General features: G+C 60.6%; 2 protein-coding genes across 2 annotated transcripts; both read right to left on the minus strand.

Moving 5' to 3' along the window:
- Window positions 1-1,120: 1,120 nt before the first annotated feature.
- BESB_062460 (AP2 domain transcription factor AP2X-3) lies at window positions 1,121-8,560 on the minus strand (the record flags this gene model as incomplete). The annotated part of the gene is made up of 4 exons (XM_029364660.1): window positions 1,121-4,073; window positions 4,539-4,642; window positions 4,986-5,054; window positions 5,264-8,560. 4 exons carry the CDS (start codon window positions 8,558-8,560, stop codon window positions 1,121-1,123), a joined length of 6,423 nt encoding a protein of 2,140 aa, XP_029219368.1.
- Window positions 8,561-13,442: 4,882 nt separating this feature from the next.
- On the minus strand, window positions 13,443-16,352 carry BESB_062470 (uncharacterized protein; the record flags this gene model as incomplete). Its single annotated transcript, XM_029364661.1, has 4 exons — window positions 13,443-13,652; window positions 13,922-13,988; window positions 14,579-14,643; window positions 15,066-16,352. 4 exons carry the CDS (start codon window positions 16,350-16,352, stop codon window positions 13,443-13,445), a joined length of 1,629 nt encoding a protein of 542 aa, XP_029219369.1.
- Between the last annotated feature and the right edge of the window lie 2,703 nt (window positions 16,353-19,055).

Below are 19,055 nucleotides of genomic sequence, written 5' to 3' on the forward strand. Positions count from 1 at the left end.
TGCATCATGGCGTTGCCACCCTCGACAGGAAGCGTTGTCAAACATGCACGCCCCACACCCTGTTGCCGCAGTCTGAGCCACCTGTGTGGCGCACATTCGAGCTTTGAGGCACGCCGCCTTCTGGAAGTGCCTCGCTGGCGTTTTTTTTGTTTTCAGAAGGGGGTTTGTTGAGAAACGTTTGTGGTAGTTTGATGCACGCGAGCCAATATACACAACAGCGACCCGGGACACGATGTAGAGTTGATTTCGTTTACCTTGCCTCATGGTGGCAACGCCATGAAGCAAACGGTTTGTTGCGACTGCGGAGTCCGCGGAAAGCTACATACCTAGGGTATTTCTACATATTTACAGATACGTTGCATACAGCTGCATGTTCACACAATGCGGATACACTCGTGTTGCCGATACCCTCAATTTCCGAACAAAACATTGAGAGAGGGCTTCGCCAGAAACGTCGCCGACGCCGGCGCTGCCTAGAGGCGTTCAGAAATTCCGACACGCGCGCTCTCACTGGACATCGATCCACCTGCTTTGTCCTTCGCGCGTCACATCACAGAAAATAAGACAAACACTGCTTTTCGCTGCATACAACCTGCTTTCTTCTTCCCCTCCCGCCCCCCCCCCCCGCGAAAAAGAACCGCAAGTCCCTCGCGGCTTCGGTCTCTTCTTTCTCCTTCCGGCACTTTGACCTTGACCTGGGTGCGCTTGGCCGCAACCCTGAACCCCCCTTAGTGTCTTCTCCTGATTTTTTCGGCGTGCACTACCTGTTTTTCGTGTGTTAACTCGCTCTTCGGCGCCGGTACCCCGGCTCGCCACACGCCGCCTCTCGCGCAACCCGCGCGAAGGCGATCTCTCCCTCCGATCACCTCGCTGCCTCACATGGTGAAAATCGATCTTGACAAACACGAAAATCGCCCAGAAACGCAGCCGCCATTCACAAGTCCGTCCCACATGTAGGTGGTGGCGTCGTTCCCTGGGAGCGTCTCTCCACGGCAAGGCCTCATCACGCCCTGCTTCGCGGTCGCTTCGTTTTCTCGCGCGTGTCTCCTTCCGCGCTGCCTCGCTCTCGCGTCTTCCCGCGCGCCGGTCGTCCCGCCAGCCCCTTCCTGTCTCTCAAGTCTCACTTCCTCCTCTCGACCGCGATCTTTTCCAGCGTGACTCTCTCTCTCCACGCGGTTCGCTTGTCTTTCGCCGCCGCCGCAAACAGGTCGCCACCCCCCTCAGTCGTTCCCTCTCGCTCTCCCTCCTCTTCGCCTCTGATCTGCGAGGGCGACCCGGGCGGTAGCGAGGCCGCATCCTCGTCGCCCGCCACCCGTGAGTCGAGGTCCGCCTCGTTTTCTGCGACCAGGGCGCCTTCCTCCTCCTCGTCGGGCTCCCCGCGGGCGAGCGCGTCACCGTGCCGAGGAAGGCCGTCCGCGAGATGCGCGGCGGCGAGTTCGGCCTCCTCGATGCGTCGCTGCTTCTGCAGGAGCGCGCGGCGCCCGTCGCGGAGCTTCTTGGCGACGGCCGCCGCGAGCGCGTGGGCGCCCTCGTAGCCGTACTTGATCACCGAGAAGCAGCGGCGGTGCCAGGGCTCCTTGCGGTTCGCCGGCGCGCCCGCGGGCCTGTGTCGCTGCCATTTGCACACCCAACGCTGCTGCGTGCGCTCAAACTGCAGCGAGACTACGCGCGCAGAGTCCGGCACCGAGTCAAGCAGCGCCTTCTCCGCCGCCTTCAAGTGCGCGACCGTCGCCATTGCGATCGACGACGAATCCACCGCGTGCGGCGCCCCCTGCGGAGGCCGCGCCGCTCCGGCCGCCGACGCGGGCGCCGCGAGGGCAGTCGCCAAGGAGGCGGAGATGGCCCCTGACAACCGCGGGGACGCGCACGAGGAGACACCGGAGGGATCTTCCGCGCCGAAGAAGGACACGGAGGTGGCGGCGAGACCCAGCGAGGCCGGCCGCAGCAGCGAAAGCGCCTGTGACATGGGCGAGTTCGGCGCAAAGTCCCCGCGACCGTCATCGCACTCCCCCTCGCGGGCCGGGACCCCGCCGGGCCCCGCGCCGGGCCCGAGACCCTGCGCCGACCCCGAGGAGGCATAGCCGCCCTCACAGTGCTGCCTGTCCAGAGACGCAGGCGACAGCGAGGCCGGGAGGCACGGCGAAGACTGAACGGAGGAGAGCGACGACGAGGAGAGCGACGAAGGCAAGACGCCCGCCATGCTCGCCGCTGCGGCGAAGAGCGACGAGGGCGACGTGCTGGCCTTCCCGTACGGGGTCTCCGCGCCCCGCGAGCGATACAGCGAGGTCGCGGAGGAGTGCGGCAGTGCTGGGCACCGCGAGGACTTGCGGCGCGATGCGGAGAGGAACGAGCTAGGGTGACGATTCACAGGCGTGTCGAGGCTCAGGTGTGCGGTCGGCGAGTAGGCCGCGGGGAACGCCGAGGGCGACCCGCCGCACGACGACCGGCTCTCGCCTCGCCAGAGGCCTGCGCGGACGTCGTCGTCGGCGCCTCCGCGCGCGCCCGCGAGAGACGCCCCCGTGCCCTCAGGCCCGCAGAGCGCATCGCCGCGAGCGCCAGCCAAGAAGCTCGCGATGATGTCGCGCGTGGCGCGGCTATCGAGGAAAAGGTGCTCCGGCCCCGCGCCGCCGCCCCCCTGGGCGGCTCGCTCTTCGCGTTCGCGGCCTTCTCTGAAAACCTGCGGCGATGGCAAGGGGGACGCTGAGGCCGCTCCCCCAGATTTCCTGCAGCACGCCTGCGACCTTCCTCCTCCCGCACCGCCCAGATTGCCCTCGATAGTCGGCAGCCGCAGGGGCGTGTAGTCAGGCGAGAATGAGACCTTCTCCTCGCTGCCCTCAGAAACACGGCGGCGAGGCGCGGCCGCCGCCGCGAAGGCCGCCGCCTTGGAAGCCTCCTCGACGGTCTCCTGCAGATGCGACGGCGAGAAGGAAAGGCCCCGGCGGAGGAGCGCCTCCGCGAGAGTGAAGCCGAGCGCGAAGGACGCCGGCGCATCGATATTCCCCAGCTCCAGCAGCCGGCGCCCAGTGTGCGCCTCGCTCTTGCCTGCGGCGTCCGGGAGCCCGTCCGCCGCGCGGCTGAGACCTTCTTTGTTCCCGAGAGAAAACACCGACGCGAGCGCCAGCCGCGGATCCACGCCGCCGGCCTTCCCCCGCGAAAAGGCGCCCCCTCTCTCGCCCTCCTCCTCGGCGCCCAGCGTCGAGGCGCGACCTTCCCGCTCGCCGGCCTCGCTCGCCAGCGCGAGCGCCGCCGCGTCCACTAGACTCAGTCTGCGCCTCGCACTCGCCTGCGAGAAGGAGCCGCGAAGGCCCGCGACCTCCGCGCGGTACGGCAGCGAGTCCGCCGCGACGGCAAGCACCGCGGGCGAAGCGCCCGTCGCGCCTGCGCGAGGCCTCAACTCCTCGCTGCCAAAGGCCCCTGCGGCGCACTCCCCTTCCTCCACCGGCCCTGCGAGCCGCGAAGGCGCGCCGGCGCTGCCTCGCCGGCGCTTGCGGCTGCAAGGCGCAGCGGCGGCCTGCGGCGGCTCCCTGAGGCTCCCCGCGGACGCGCGACGCTCCTCCGACACCGGACCCGCCTCGCGGTCGCCCGCCCCAATGGCCATCTGCGCAAGGAACGCCGCAAGGAATGGCGAAGAGGCGCGATCTTCCCCGAGCTCCAGCGGCGAGGGGCGCGCGGCAGCTGCCGTCTCAGCGGGAACCGCAGTCCGCTCACAGCCCGAGAGAGGCCGCGCCGTCGCGCTCGCCGCAGTGCCCTCCTCGGGGGTCAAAAGAGACGCGCGCGCCGGCGAGGAGGCGCCCTGGAGCGCAGCAGGCACGGCGGGGTTGCCGGCTTCGGCCTGGGGGTGGGAGTGGGAGGCGGCGTGAGCCTGGGAGAGCGAAATGAGCGCCTCGGCGTCCTCGTCTTCCTCAGTCAGGGCGAGGAGACGCTGCATGGTCGCTGGATTCTCCACGACCTGCTGCAGAAGCGCCGAGAGATGAGGAGGCAGCGACGAAGCGAGCTGCCCCGTGGCAGACGCCGCCGAAGACTCCTGCAACCCCACACCCTGCTTCTTCTCGCTCATCAGGCCGCGAAGACGTCTGCACAGGCACCGCGAGACGGGGAAACGCAGAGAGAAGATGGAGCCTTGCCCCCCGCCTCACGCATCGCTGGAAAAGGCAGATCCGCCACGAAAGACTCTGGCAGGAATCGACGGCTAGTCAAGGGTTTGATTTCACGTATCTCGCAAAACTGGGACCAACAAGCAGACGACCTCACTCAGACACGAATTATAACTCCTGAATCGGTACTTATACAGGAAAGAAGGGATCCGAGCCCTTCACATACTCTTCAAAGAGTATCTACCGAACTCGCAAACTGGCACTTTAAACCTCTCAGCGTCCTGTCAATCGCGCCAGCCCGCCCCACAACTGCCTCTAACATCCAGATGCAAAGCTAGCCAATGACACACCGCTGCAGCGTCAGGGTATGTCTGAATGCATACATAGCTGCACAACAGGGAGGCGAGAATACGAGCAATCTCGAGATTGAGCCCTGCCGCTTACCCAAAGAGCGTGCTTAGAATCTGTGTCTGCTCCATGCGGCGCTTGTAGACGCTCTTGCGGTCGACGTGCAGAGCCTCTAAGACGATGCGCTGCGATACCGGGATCTGAAGCCGCACAGAAAAAAAGGCGAGAAAATGAGACTATTCAAAGAACAGATGCCACACTCGGAATCCCAAGTGGGAGTGCTCCTTCGCATACCTGCACTATCGCATATATATATGCATACACAGGTATCTGTATATGTATATATATATATATATATATATATATATATATATATATATATATATATATATATATATATATATATCTAGATGTGAACGATAACTTGGAGAAGCGTTTATTCACATAAAAGATGCACAGACATGAGATGTGTACTAAATAATCGTGAAGGTCATTCATGACTGCAGAAAACGGCCTCCGGCGTTAGGATTCGCGGTAACGCACCTGCATCCATTTGAAGACGATGATGATGAGCGAAGCGAGGGAGACCGAATCACATCGACCGCGTGCACGCTGCAGAAAAAAAAGACACATACACCCAGGCTCCTTCACGCCACCACACAAAGAGGGCATGCCCAAACGCGAGTCCCAGGCAAGAGACAGAGGCCGCCCCGCTCGCACAAAGGACGCGTCGCAGATCAGACAACCGACCCGAGTGCGGCGGCATAGCAAGGCGGAAAACGGCGCTGGAGCACAGCATGTTTTTAGGGTCTGCGTCTCACCCACTGGCTGTCGAGAGGATCCTCTTCAGTCCAGCCTCGCGCTTTCTTCTTTCCATCGCGTTTTTCTGCAGAGTCGTCTTTGGCGTCATTTTCCTCGGCGCCCTTGGAGTCGTAGAAGAGCTTCAGGACCCGCTGAAGCAGGACGAGGCCCCGAAAGACGGCGTCTTTCTCCTTCTTCAGCTTCTCGAGTGCCTCCGTGCGCATCTTCTGCAGCCACGTGAAGCGCTGGAGTTGAAGACGCGCACTCGGTTGCAGCTCGCGGGAGTTCGACAGGCTGTCGGCCGACGGCAGCGAAGAGGAGAGTAGCGACGTGAGGACAGGAGAGAACGGCGAGGCCGCAGCGAGGTCCGCAGAGCCCTGAAAAAGCGCTTCAAAGTCGAGCGCGTCGTCTTCACCACGGGACGCGGACGCGAGGCCCTCGGGCACGGGGTTAAACAGGGAAGGCGCGACGTCCTGCGTCAAGAGCGCGGGGAGAGAGTTCATTTTCTCGGCTTGTGAGGTAGCTGCATTCTCGTTGCCTTCACCAGCAGCGTCCATCGCGTCGTCGTGGCGCGCCTTGGCAGGCAAGGCACCGTCGCGGCCTTCCTGGTCCCCCCGCGACCCCTTTTCGCCGGCCTTCGCGCCGCCCGCTGTCGAGGCCTTGTTCTGCGAGGCGGGGGAAGACGCGGTATCTCCCGACGCACACGAAGAAGACGTGTCGAAGTCGCCAGTGGCGGAGAAGGACGCAGAGCCGAAACTCTCGAGCGCGCCCGTTACGCCGACGCCCTTGAGCAGCTCCTCGATGTCATTCAGTGCCTGCTGCTCGCGGCTCTCAGCGGGCGCTGACGCAGAAGTCTGCTGGGTGGAGGCCGAGAAGGACGTCGAGCGACGACGACGCGGAGCGTCCTCTCCGCTAGGCGTCACGTGGAGTTCCTCCGCACCCGCAGACGCGCGAGCCTCGCGGCCGTGGGCTCGCTCTTCCCTCCGCGCGGATCTCTCAGCCTCGAGGGCCTCTCTGTCGTCGCCCTCCTTCCACCTGTCGCCTGTGGTCGTCGCGTGATCGCCAAGCAGAAAGTCGATGGAAGCGGAGGAGGAGGCGCAGGAAGAGAAGGACGCGGAGGAGACGGAGCCGAAGGCCTCGAGGGGAGCATCGTTGCTGAGCGGCAGCTTCTTCTCAGTCGCCTGGGTCGCGGCGCGCAAGAGCGCATCCACAAGCTGCGGCCGCCGCTGCTCGTCTTCCTCCATCTTCGCGACGAGCAGCTGCTTGACGCGCGCGAGGACGCGATTGGCGCGGTCTTCGGGGTCGTCTTCCTTCGCAGGCAGCGCGTTCAACTGGAGCTTCCTGCAGATCCGCACTACCCACCTGCCCAGGCACTTGCAGCGCATGGACATCGAGGAGGCGCCGCCCGACGCGCCGCTCACCTCGCTCTTGACTGCGTCTTCTGCGGCCTCCTTCAGAAAGAGGCCGCTCGAGTCGCGCGAAGACGCGCCAGCATCCTGACCCGCGCCGGCGTCCAGCTCGTGGCAGATGTCAGACAGTGACAAACCATCCATCGCCTGCCGAGACGAGATGTAGCAGCACGCCGCGACGACGCGCTCCAGAGTCTCTGGGTCGCGCACTTGGCGAGTGCTCGCCGCGAGGTAGCGGCGTAAGAGGCGCATGACGTCTTCGGTGCGACAACTTTTGAACCGTGACGCAATCTGCGAAGAGAGTTTTAGCGTCTCGCGATCCTTCGCCAAACGCCGCATCCGCTCCTTCACTGGATCCCGACTCTGGCTCGGGCGTCCGTGCTGCCCAGGAGTATAGGCACTGCAAGGCACGTCGGAGGTAGAAGTGTCGCCCCCCTGCGACGCAGAGACATGGTCCCACGAAGAGGCCAGAGCCGAAGACAGCGCGTCCGCTGTGCCGTGCTGACCGAGGAGAAAAGACAGGGACGCTTGCGCGCTCTCCGCGTCCTCCTCGTCGTAGACGCCGCCGTTCCGGGGATCGTAATGCAATCTGAGCGACGACGCCGGCCGGCTGGACTCTTCGCGCGCCGCGTCGCCGAGCTCGCCCGGCGTCCCAGAGAGGAAGTCCTCTCCTCCGCCCCGCCCCCCCGCGCGCCCCTGCTCGGAGGAGGCGCAGGCAGACTGCGCCGCGGCGCGAGAGCCCGCAGAAGAGTGCGACCGCGCAGCGCTGAGCTCTCCGGGGTAGTGAGCGTTCCGTCTTCGCTTCGACTGCGGCGCCCGCGCACTGGCGCCGCAGCTGTCGCCTCCCAGCGCGTCTTGAATCAGCGCAGCCAGGGAGTCATAGTCTGCCTGGAGTTTCCCCTCTTCACTGGATTCCTTCTCGTCCTTTCTTACGATGGACGCATCCGCGCCGCTCTCCTCTTCCTCCTCCACGGCGCTGCTCTCAACCGCGGCCTGCTCGCCCATGACCCCCTCCTGGCTGTCTGCCGCGTCCCTGAGTGCACAGCGAGCGACGCCGAGATCCCTTCGCAACACTCCTGCTCCCTCGCTGGCGCCAGGCGCCTCACTTCCGCCAAAAGAGTCCCCTCCGGCGACGCCGCGCAGCGTCGAGGGTGACACCGGGCGCGAGGACCGGGTCAGGGCCTTGCTTGGAGAGGCAGATGCACCGAGAGAGGAGAGCGTCGCCAGGCGGAGACTTTGCTGCGAGAGTGCCGCGACACCTTCGAGGACAGGACGCTCTGTAGCCTTGGGAAGCGGCAGATTCGGCGTGCTTCGCGGCGGCGACGCGTCGTCCTCCTCTGGCTCTGAGAGTGACAAGTCGTCTGGTGATGGCAGCGCATCGCTCTCCGAGCCGAGGAGGTTGTGCCCATCGCGCGCCGGACTGTGAGGCGCAGACGTTGACATGATCTCGTCGTCAACGGCGCCTGTGGGGATTAACAACTCGCTGCTTCTGGAGTTCGCCATGATGCTTGACGCATCATTGTCGGTGGAGGCTCTGCGCTTCTCCTTCGGTTGAGGCGGCTCTGCTGGTTCCCTCCCTGCAGAGGTACTCGCCACATCTGTAGACGCTATGTCCTCCGCCGCAGGGGTTTCCAAGACTTGCACTGACAGTGGGGGGTTCACGACGAGGCCTCTGGCGTCCTCAGAGGCGCTGGAGGCGTGAGGGAGGTCCTGCGCAAAAAGGCTGCTCGAGACGCAGGGCGAACGATCTTTATCGGACTGTGAATCGCCTGACTCTACGCCGCGGCACGTTTCATGGTCTACGTTCCTCGACAAAGCGAGGAGTCGCCGCCGTTTGCAATTCTGCGGATCGAGAGACTCTGGAAGCGTCGACTGCGCACTCAGGCGAAGCTCTGCGGCACTCTCCATCGCACACAAGTCAGCGCATCGCAGCCGTACGCCGCGGGAGACCCACGCACCCCTCCGGGACGCTCGAGTGCACCGGGGGGCCGAGGAACTTGACAGGGAAAAGGGCAGGGGGGGCACCACCGAAGTAGAGGCAGAGAGCAGACCCGCCGTATCGATTGACTCAGGGAGGGGCCATGCCGAACTGAAGCGCTCAGCTGCCAGCCACCTTCCTTCGCTACCGCACAGTAACGTCGCGCTCGCGCTTCGTCTGCTCCTTTTCGACTTCTTTCCTTCCAGCGGGCTGTCACGCCGCGCAGCGCCAAAGCCAAGAACGAAGAGGAAACGTCGCTGTGCGGTCAACGGCGCGCGCCATCCCAGACCGTGCAGCGGCGGCTAGGACGAAGGGCGCGTGAGGCCTCCAGTCGGCCCCCCGCGGGCGCGGACCGGAAGTCAAACGAAGCAGAACCGACGAGGCGGCTACTCGGCTTGCGCAGTCTGGAAAGAAGCTCGCGTTGTCACTGTCGAGACGAAGGGACGGGAAGAATAACCAAAGTCGTTTGACAAAATATACCGTACTGACAAGTGAAACCTTCACTTTGGGAAAGCGTTAGGGACACAGTGTGAGTCGAAGCCCACGGACAACGCCCGAGGGCTACGGTCCGGCTTAAAATCTAAAACGGGAAGACCGATGAGGAAATCGAAGATCTTGGGGTGTCTGCTCAGCTGCACAGAGTGTATTTACAACGACACAGGGTCGAAGTCCTGCACCCAATCGAGTGAAGGCACCGAACAACGGGCAGTCTTGAGAAGGACTTCACAAAACGAGAGAGATACTGCAAGAAATTGGAGCGACCAAACGAGGAAATATAGCGGGCGCAACCTTTCTTAGCGAATCGAAACCGCAGCGAAGCGCGTTCCGCGCGGAAAAAATTGCAGCCGTGTTCTGGTGAGGGAAAAGGAGCGTCTTCCCCACCACGACTGTCACACTGTGTCCTTCGCACGGTTTGCCTAAATCTGACTGTTCATCGTTGCATAATCACTGCCTAGGAAAGCCCGCAGCGTTCCTCATGCCATAGTCTCTTTCTTCTGGCAGTTTATGAATGACAACAAACAGGCTGAGGGACGGCACAGCGGCAAGCCTGGAAGGAAGACGGGAATTGAGAGATTTGGAAAACAGCGGGTATAAACAAAAGACCTCCTGAAAAATCCGCTTGAAGAGTTGCTGACGTAGTCAGAGGGAGCGTGAACAAAGCAGGTTGACCCACCTGTGTTGAGGTCCTCCGTGAACAGACACACAAACACCGGAGCTCACAGAGCTTGACTTCGCCGATGCCGCATTGCACACAAGCCTTAATTTCGCGGTCCTCGACAAGTGGGTCGAAGCGAAAGAAAACGGATTTCAGATTCACCAAGAAGAGGCCTAATGGATGAATGTCGCTGCGGAGGAATGGAGAAAATCGCTGGGAGAGACATGTCACACTATCAATTGTCCTCTCCACGAGACCCAGGGACAGTGGGAGAAGTACGATGAAATCGAATTATTGGCGGCAAAGCAAACAAACGATAGAATTTAATTGCATGAAAGCACATGCAACTAGCCTGCAAATAAAAATTTCGTCAAAAATCAACCACGCCGGCAGACGGGAATGGTGCTGAAAATTCGCGCTGTGGAATCGCCCTATCCGCAACCTTTAGGTGACGGCATCAACTGAAACTTCCGCGGCGCCTCAACGCTCCGGGGACACTTCGGCGCCTGTTCGATCTGATTTTGTCTTTCTGCGATAGTGGCGCTATAGAAAGGCCGGAAAAGAAGAAGGTGCCTTCCTATGACATAATTGTTGTCCAGTCGCCAAGGAAAAACTCCTGTGGAATCTGCGCTGCGGAAGAATTGTGTGGCAGCTTGTGCGCCACATCGAGGTCACAAGCCCACAAGCGCAACGTGTTGAGGGTCGCGAAACCAGTAGAACAGATGGAATCGAGAGTGTTACATCACTAGGCAGTTCAATACAGGCCAGAAAGCGAAAATTATAATGCAGACGTCCGAGTCACGCTAGTGGCACTCCCGACACCGCTGGATTCCGTCCCTTTTACTGGACCGTGCTAGAGAGGGCACAGCAGAACGCCATCAGCAGCAGCAGCAGCAGAGCACCTCGCCGGGACTCGGGAACTCTTTCTCTGCAAAAAACCTCGCTTCACCAACGAGTGCAGCAAGCCAATTGCACATGCAGGAACATCGTACTACACAGTGGTGGATGGACACTTCTTTCTTTTGGCGCTGCAATGGGTTTAATCCGCGCCTTGAGCAGGCGAAGGGGCGTACGGACCCACCGCAGCACTAGCACGCAACGACGCCCTGAGTTTCTGCGTCCTGGAGCAAAGGGGTTGTGTAAGGAAGAAAAAAAGACCCTGTCAAAGCGTATCGGCAAACAGAGTAAAGCGCTGTAGCGGGACCCCTAAGGCCCTCCGGTCGTCGCTCTTCACGCGAACGGGTCAACTAAGTGGGCTCGACGCTCGAGCACCCTAAGGAACAGGGAAGGTGAGGGAGCGAAGTCGGGCGCAGCACTGCAGCTGGATCGCGCCCGCAGAGTCTCCTGACGAAACGTGGGACAGGGGCGCAGAGAGATGTGCTTCGGACCCCGCGTGGCTAGGCGCCATCGGGGTCGAGTGCCTTCGCCGGGGCGCGCGCATGTCGCCGCCCTCGAGCAGGTTCCCCTCGAGGAGACTTGCCGCGCGCCTGGGTTTCCTCAAGGTCGCTGAACCGCGGCCTCGGATGTAACGCGGCGGAGGGTTCCCTGTAACTTTCCGAGGCTTTCCATGCAGGACCTCGCTGGCGGTTCGCGCCGAGGCAACGCCGAACTGAAGATTCGGAGAAACACGCCGTCGGCGGGCGTCGAGAAACACCGGGGGTAATTCCCCCTTCCCCGCGCGGGTGACGCTGGTCACTCGCAAGAAGAGTGCGCTTCGCTCGTCTGTCGCGAGAGGGTCGCACCTTCTGCACCCCGATCGCCGTCCCGCGTCTAGCTCATTCATAAAAGGGTCATCTCTCGCTCGCACTGGCGAGGCTTTTCTGGGGACTTGCAGAAGAAAAGACCAAGTGTCAAGTGTGAAGCGCACCCACTGCCAAAAACAACTGCCGCAGTCGCTGGGGGATCGAGGCCCAGCGTCCGGATATCCCCGTTGCCTAACTAAAACCCGTCGCTATCTGCCCCGTTTGCAGGAGATCGTGCGTGAGTCGTTTCTGCTGCGGAATGCACAAATGGCGCTCTACTGCTGAGGCGACCAAGTTCGCTCCGGGAACAGAATCCAGCGGCTGGTAGATGAGGCTACAGCCGTAGGCGCGAGGTTCGTGCGGCGTTAGTGATAGTTGTGAACAGAACGAAAACGGTCGCTCCCGCAAATAACATGAACTGTACGCTCGTTTCTTGCTAGGACGAAAAGCGTCTAGATCCACAGCTTGGCATGAGCGGCTGGTGCTCGTTTTAGGAGGAACCCGCCCAGCCGTTTAGGAGACCGCGAGGTGACTCGAGAGAACAACGGGGATTCCCGTATGACTGCATAGCCCATGAACGCCGCTAGTTGGCGGGTTCGGATGTCAACGAAGCCGGCTTCGCACAAGTTCTAAGCCTTCTTCAGCTAGCGAGTTAACCGTCAGCCTATCGCACGCGGACTTGGTATGCCAAGTGAGCCGCGACTGTTGTCGGCTGTCTTACCCCGTGTGCCGACCGGCTCACATGGGGTCATCCACGCACAGAACGCGTAAGACACAAGAATCCATGCGCTTCCAACGGACCCATAGCTGCGCTGATATGACCTCGTTGCGAGAGGGCCGGAGCCTGCTCGTGTCGCCTTTCTTGGCGATCGCATCAGTTGACGAGTCGCCACTGGAACTGATTCCTACTCACCCATAGCTTCCGAATTCAATGCCTACCTACAGTAGTACAGTGGCTCCCGAACTTGGACAGAGTGCCTGAATCAAGCTGATCGTGCTCGGTCTGTGCTTATGGAGGGCAGGAAGAGGAGATGGTTTGAGCGACGCATCGCACGGTTTGCGCCATCATGGTCACCGGGGTGACGCTTCGCCTCGTGACAGCGATCGCTGCCGGCAACAGCAAAGCTGATGTGTACTCCCACGAATTTCACACACCCCTGTTGCCGCTAGCACGGATAGTCTTACAGCCGCACTGGTGAGCCTCCGAATCTAGGCTCCTTCACTTACCGCCCAGGTGCTAGGTGTCTTGCGCGAATCGCGGCAAGCGGGCGAGTCTAAGGTTCCCTGCTTCTCGAAAATAGGCAGCTTTGGCTGCGGCGGACGGGCTTCGTGTACAGCTTGGTCTGCCTTAGGCATTTTTGGTCGGCAAACTATGTTAACGCGTTCAGCGAAGTGTCGGCGCTCGTCACCTGTGCCTACTGGTGCCGCAGCACTGACACCATCAGACATCGTGTTGTTGTACAGTCAATGTGGCGATCGTGTCCGCACTCCGGGGCTCGAAATCAGTTTACAGTGCACCTTTGAAGAAGCCCTGGCTGCCGCACTGTGCAGCCCTATGTAGTCACACTGTGAGCGGCACATCGCCGCTTTACAATTTTGCAGGAGGGACGTGGAAAAGTTTCCCGATATGTACTCCATCAGACAGTTCCGTCATTCACCATTCGCTCCCTTTCACACGTAGGAAATACAGGATGAGACACAAGCTGCCTATACAACGTAGGGGGATGGCAGCGCTGCAATGGGGGTTGGGGGGGGGGAGCACACCATGTTTGACGCGCTTCCGGTCCAGTGCGTTGTCGGTCATCTCTGCGGAATTGGAGCGTAAACGAGGGGGCGTCTCTGGTACGCATCCCTCTCTCACAGGCCCGCATCACAGTGAAAGTAGACAGGAGGTTTCTCCGCAGTGAACACGTCTCACGTTACCGCGGGAGGCAGTGCTGCAGGGTTGCTTGCCCCCTTTTTCTTCCTTGGTTGAAATAGCTGAATGAGCGCGTTAGGCTGCTGCTTTACCGCATTTGCGGGTGCTGCAATGTCGCTCAACATTACAGCTATGCGATCTAGAAGCGGTCGGTATAACTCCGGATTGCTTCGCTCACGGCCGCGCAGCTGAATCGTGAAGACAACCTGAACAGTACGCATGAGGTACGAATGACTGCACAGCGTGAAGTCAGTGAAATTATGTGGAGAGTGAAATCCTCAATCTCTACACAGCACATGACCTTGCGATATCATAGCGGATGGATGTCCACAGCACGTTGTGGAGGATCGTATCTCAGGACGGCCGCCGCAGAAAGGACCACAACGCCCTGGTGCGTGTGATCTACGTAGTCTCGCGGGGATGTCTCCTGCAGAAGACCAGACTACGATATGCCTTTTCTGCTTTGGAATCGTACCTGGTTCTTTTCTGCAAGGAATTGTCGCGCCCGGTTGGCCTTGACCTGCAAATCATGGTCAGCTATTCTGGTCAAACAGGAACAGAAGAATGTGCGTCGCCCGCGTCCGCATGTCGCACCCGGTCGTTCATCCTCCGCGTTTTCACCCTTATTCTACGTCAGTGTATCCTTCCTTCAGTCATTTCCAGTTGTGGCTAGCGCAATGCGAAGGGGTCTTCGCCTGCCAGGAGCCCACACTCTGTTGGGTTTTGCTTCGTTGCTGTGCTTCCTTCGGTTTTCGTTCTACTCTGCCGCACCGCCGCTCTACATCTCCCACAGGCGCCACTGGCATCTATAAAAAACCGTGAATGTTGGAGAGCTCTTCCGGTGTTCCGACGTGATGCGGAGGGGGTCCGCTCATCTATATCAATGCTGAATGCGGCATCGCGTACTGCCGTACGTAAGCATGGGAAGGGCATATGCTTGCTGCGGCAGTGCGAAGCGATGTAGGACTTTTCGTGGCTGACAAAGCAGTCACGTGTGTGACTATGTTTCTGCTTTGTATTGTCAAATCCCTAGAGCTACGCATGCCCACAGGGGAGCCTCGCTGGGTCCCAGGGTTTGCCAGCTGAACACGTGATGTGGAGGCGGCGTCGTAATCGCTCGTTCCTGGCTCACCGCGGGGAAAGGCGAATCTCTTTTCTGAGCTGCTTTTTTGCCTTCTGTTCTCTCTTGGCTTTCATCTGCATTTGAGACCACAGACACAAAACCTCAAACGCGTGACCTAAGCTGATGCTACGACGGCGGTCTCGGCTCCTGGTTGCTCCCAGCGCCTATGCTACAACTCTACGTAAGCGCGCGACGGAATCAAAGACTTTTTCGCCCTTGCTAGGGGGACAAGATAGCAACCACAAGTCGCTGTGTAGGGCAAGCGGCTTGCACAGCAAGGCCCACGGACAAACAGACTTGCTCTGACTGCAAGCTGCCGCGCAGGGCGGCGACCAGGCCGACAGCTAGCCTTTGGATGCCACCAAAACGGAAACGACAAAATAGAGGCTATCGCCTTGTGCGCAAGCCAGGCACGAGATTCGGAGGTGTTGCCTCGCAGCAGCTCCTTGGCGCCGAATCAGGTGTGCCCTCTCGCGCCGCCAGTCCCGATTCTCACCCGTCGGTAGGCTCTCTTTTCGTCCCCGCTGGGGTCGTCTGCATTCGTCTGCTCTCCAAAATTCTCGACATCAGAATCCGCCAACCACGCGTCGCCGTCGCTGTCGCACTCGGCCGCCTCCGCCGCATCGGCCGATTCGTCGTCGTCCGCTCCTCGCTTGGCGGCACCACGTGCAGGCCCTGGGCTTTCGCTTCTGCTCTCTGATCGCATCGTGAGACCTTCCCGCCCTTTCGTGGAGTAAGACCTGACTGGTTGTGGGTGCTGGGCGTTGCCTGGAGCTGCGGCCAAGCTGCACAGTGAGGAGGCGCCTGTCTGCCAAGTGAGTCGCCTGGACGCCGCGTTGGCGGGCAGAGTTCCAGGTCTGCAGTGTCCTACAGAGACCGTGAATGCACTCTTCGCTGGATCGCGACGTCCTCTGAAACCCGATGCAGATGTCGACGCTGTCCATCTTCGCAAAGCCCAGACGCACAAATGCGCTGAACCTCCTCGAGGGCCTCTAAAGCCCAAAAACGCCCACAAAAGAAACGAGGACGGACGGCTGAGGACGCACCGGCCGGCGAAGGGGACCGGCGCGCCTCGATCGTCGCGTGCTCGCCTCTCTCGGGATTTCGAAGATTCAGTCTGAAGTGGAACAGCGATCCCCTCCCTAGGACTCCACGATCCCAGCTCCCCCGACTTCCCGACATCACACAGCGACAAGCGCCCTTCCCGCAAGGCTTTGCTGACTTGAACTCCGGCCGCGGCCGTGGGGAGTTTGTGTCGGGCGCCACGCGCCCCTGGCGGCACTGCGTGAGACGCAGGGAATGGAAGACGGCAACGGCTATCCACAGGAAGAGGAAGCGGCGACAGACGGCGAGTAGCGAGAGGGCCGCGAAAAGTCGCAGGGCCGTCACCTGACCACGAGACTGCGTTGCCGTGTCCTGCAGCGGCAACGTGAGCTACCATGAGGAGGCACAGCCGCGCCAGGAGGAAGCAGCGCCAAAGGGGCGACCTTTTTCGCCCGAGCCTCGCGCGCCCCCGGCCTCTCGCACGCCCTTTGCAGGGTACTTGCGCCTTCTGTCTCTCCGCTTCCTCATCCGTCCTGAAGGCGCTTGACAGTTGGGCTTGAATCGCGCCGCTGCCTTCGAAGACGTGAGGCAAAATGAGAGAAAAGGGAAGCTGGCAAGTCGTCAACAGACTGACTTCTGTCTGCTCTCTGCAGCTCTGTCCTTCAGTCACGGACGGCCGCAGCGCCAGCGTGGAAGGGTTTGCCGTCGCGACTCCATCGCGCCCTAGCCGGTACACCATCCTGCCTGGAGAGTGGCACGAAAGCGCCGTGCGGCTGCCGCCACGACACACAGCTTGTTTATCCGCTGAACAAAGCCGAGTCATGCTGCTGTGGCAAGTGCGGATGTCGCCCCTGCACCGCTCAGCATGGAGCTGCAGGCTCGTCGCCCGCTGGCATGGCCTGCGCATGCGCCGTACAGAGATAGTCAGACATGGACGAATCTTTTCTCCTCGCAATGCGGGAGACCCAGTGAAGCTTTTGCCGTCACAGCGGACCTCTCAGTTCAGTTTTATGCACAGCCGGCTGCACGAGTTGCAGAGGAGCTCACTCGCGGCAACCGTGTCCGGCGTCTGCACACTGGCGAAACGCATGCGTCGGTTCGCCATCAACCGGAAACAGACGCTGGCGCCGACGATTTGTCGAAGGACAAGGACGTCAAGGAAAAAATGACGGATGCACAGAAACAGGACTTCGTGAAAAACGGTTTTTCGGCGGTGCAGGTTTCGAAGACAGACGCCTCCTCCATCCTAGATGCACCCACCCGCCAATCAATTTCAGCCACAACCGCCCAAGGGTTGTGCATCATCTGCCTCTGACGCCACTTCCCGGGAGGGATTGCGCAGGCTAAGAGCAAGAAGAAAAAAGAATAGTATGAACCACCTCATACGCATAGAGACGAGAACAGAGCGCCACTGTAATTGCCCTGTCCATCTGCGTTTCCGCGTCACATTTTATGTGAGCTCTGTTGACTCGCAGACAAGTCTATCCACGCTGCAACTAGGGCTGCGGCAAGCCAAGGAAGGTCACCTAGGTGTCTCTTCCGTATTTTCCACGCTTTCAAACCCTAAGAGTGCCTGTTCAGAGCTGTGGAGGCGCTGCCTGTACCAGGGTGAGGCCCTGCGTTTCTCTGGGACTTGCGGATAGTCGTGGAAGGGTAAATCTGCCCACCGCCCCTTCCGCCGGGGGTCCCGAACAACAACGCGAGAAACTCTGTGCACCACTAGCTCTAAAAACGCTTGGTCCTCGTCTTGAGGACTGCGTCGTAGACATAGCTAGCATTTTTCGGACGCTCGCCCAGCCAGAAGTCCAAGCAGTGCGGCAGTTAGTTCTCAAGGGCTGTTGCACCGTCTCTCATCGGCAGTCCTCTAGCACGCGGTCTGGTGGCTGCATCGGTATCCTGCATGTGTGGTTGCGGGCGGCGACGAATGCAATAATAATATGTGTTGTTTCTCGCTTCGTGTGGACGCATGCGTGGCTTATTTGCGCATGAACTTCACCGGAAAAACCAGACTGCCAGGGCTCCCATCCCTCTCGGCGGCAGGGCAACAAAGACATTGCTACGGGAGATATGGTGGCGCCAGCAAACGACGTTCTGCGTAGAGCCCACCAGCGAATCTGCAGAGGCCTTGCTGCCACGAAGCTACTTGCGCCTGTCAGCGGCGCGCGCGACCCTGACTATCTTGCGACTGCGTGCTGAACGGGTGCTGGCACATCAGGGAGCCGACATGCATGCGAGTGTTTGACTTGAGGATCGGTCCTCGCGCCCCTGTCCAGAGCCCGCGGGGGCATGCCAGCCTCGAGGATCTCCGCCCACGCCCCGTTTCGACTAGAAACGCGGTCGGCGAACACTTCAGAACAGCGTGGATTAAAAAAAGCTCGAGCGACAGCTTCCACGAAGCCGGACCGCAGGACGCGCGCGCCACTCCAGGGGAATTCGGGCGACCTTGAAGGCCTACAACCGGCACAGACAGAGAGTGTCTCTTTATGAACCGCAGAAAAACGGCGGTCTTCCCCTTCCTTTGCACAGTTTGCTCGCCTCAAATGACAGAACAGTGTCGCCCAGGAAACACAGAAAACCAGCCATGCAGCCAAATGGAGGGCCTTTATAATACAACCCTGTCCTGCGTCGGTGGGAGATCTAAAAAAAGGTACGGGATGAGCTCCTCGTCCGCCTTCTTCAGGCGGCGCGAAACAGGAGGCCTGCTCGTGTAGAGCTTGGAATTGCTGTGCAGTGAGCATTCCCTCGCAGCACACATCCCGAGAAAAAACGGAGAGTGAGTCAAGAGTTCGCGCCGTCTAGACTTCCGCCGCACACGACTCTCGAGAGCCGGTCCTGTCTCGATTAGCAGCACTGGCGGGCTGCACCTCCCGCCAGCCAGCCTCGGCAGCATAGACAAGAGATCCACAGGTTGGTGAATCGGAAGCCGTCCTCTTGAAAGCAGCTGAATGCGCTTGTGTTTCTTCGGCGACCAACAGACAACGCCAGCATGAGCGACCCCGTTCACGACCGCATTCACTGCGCCAGGCAAGAAGAGACGGCGAGCCCAAAACCACCGACGCCTCGCTCCTCTCAGCAGCGGAAAAAAATATCAAGAAGATATATGCAAGCGACCATGCAACGCACACTCCTTCGCCTGAGGCGAAGCCGCAGCAGGGGGAACCCGCCTCCCTGGCAGTCCCCAAGTTTGACACGACGAGCGCAGCCAAAAAGCTTCGAATTCCTACGCGGTTCCGCGGCGAGACGCACACGCACCAAACAGCTCGGCTAGAGTGCACGCTGTCTGGTAGTTTTGTGAGACAACTCCAGCCCGCGAGACACGGCCGGCGCGAGCAACTGGACAGTTCTCTCGAGGCTCCACCGCGGCGCACACACCCCGCAGTTCAGCGCTGTGGCAGCGGATCTTTGGCACCACCCGTCTCGTTTCTGTCGTGTGTAACAGTGC

The sequence above is a fragment of the Besnoitia besnoiti genome, chromosome V, assembly GCF_002563875.1.
Source record: "Besnoitia besnoiti strain Bb-Ger1 chromosome V, whole genome shotgun sequence".
Lineage (NCBI taxonomy): Eukaryota > Apicomplexa > Conoidasida > Eucoccidiorida > Sarcocystidae > Besnoitia > Besnoitia besnoiti.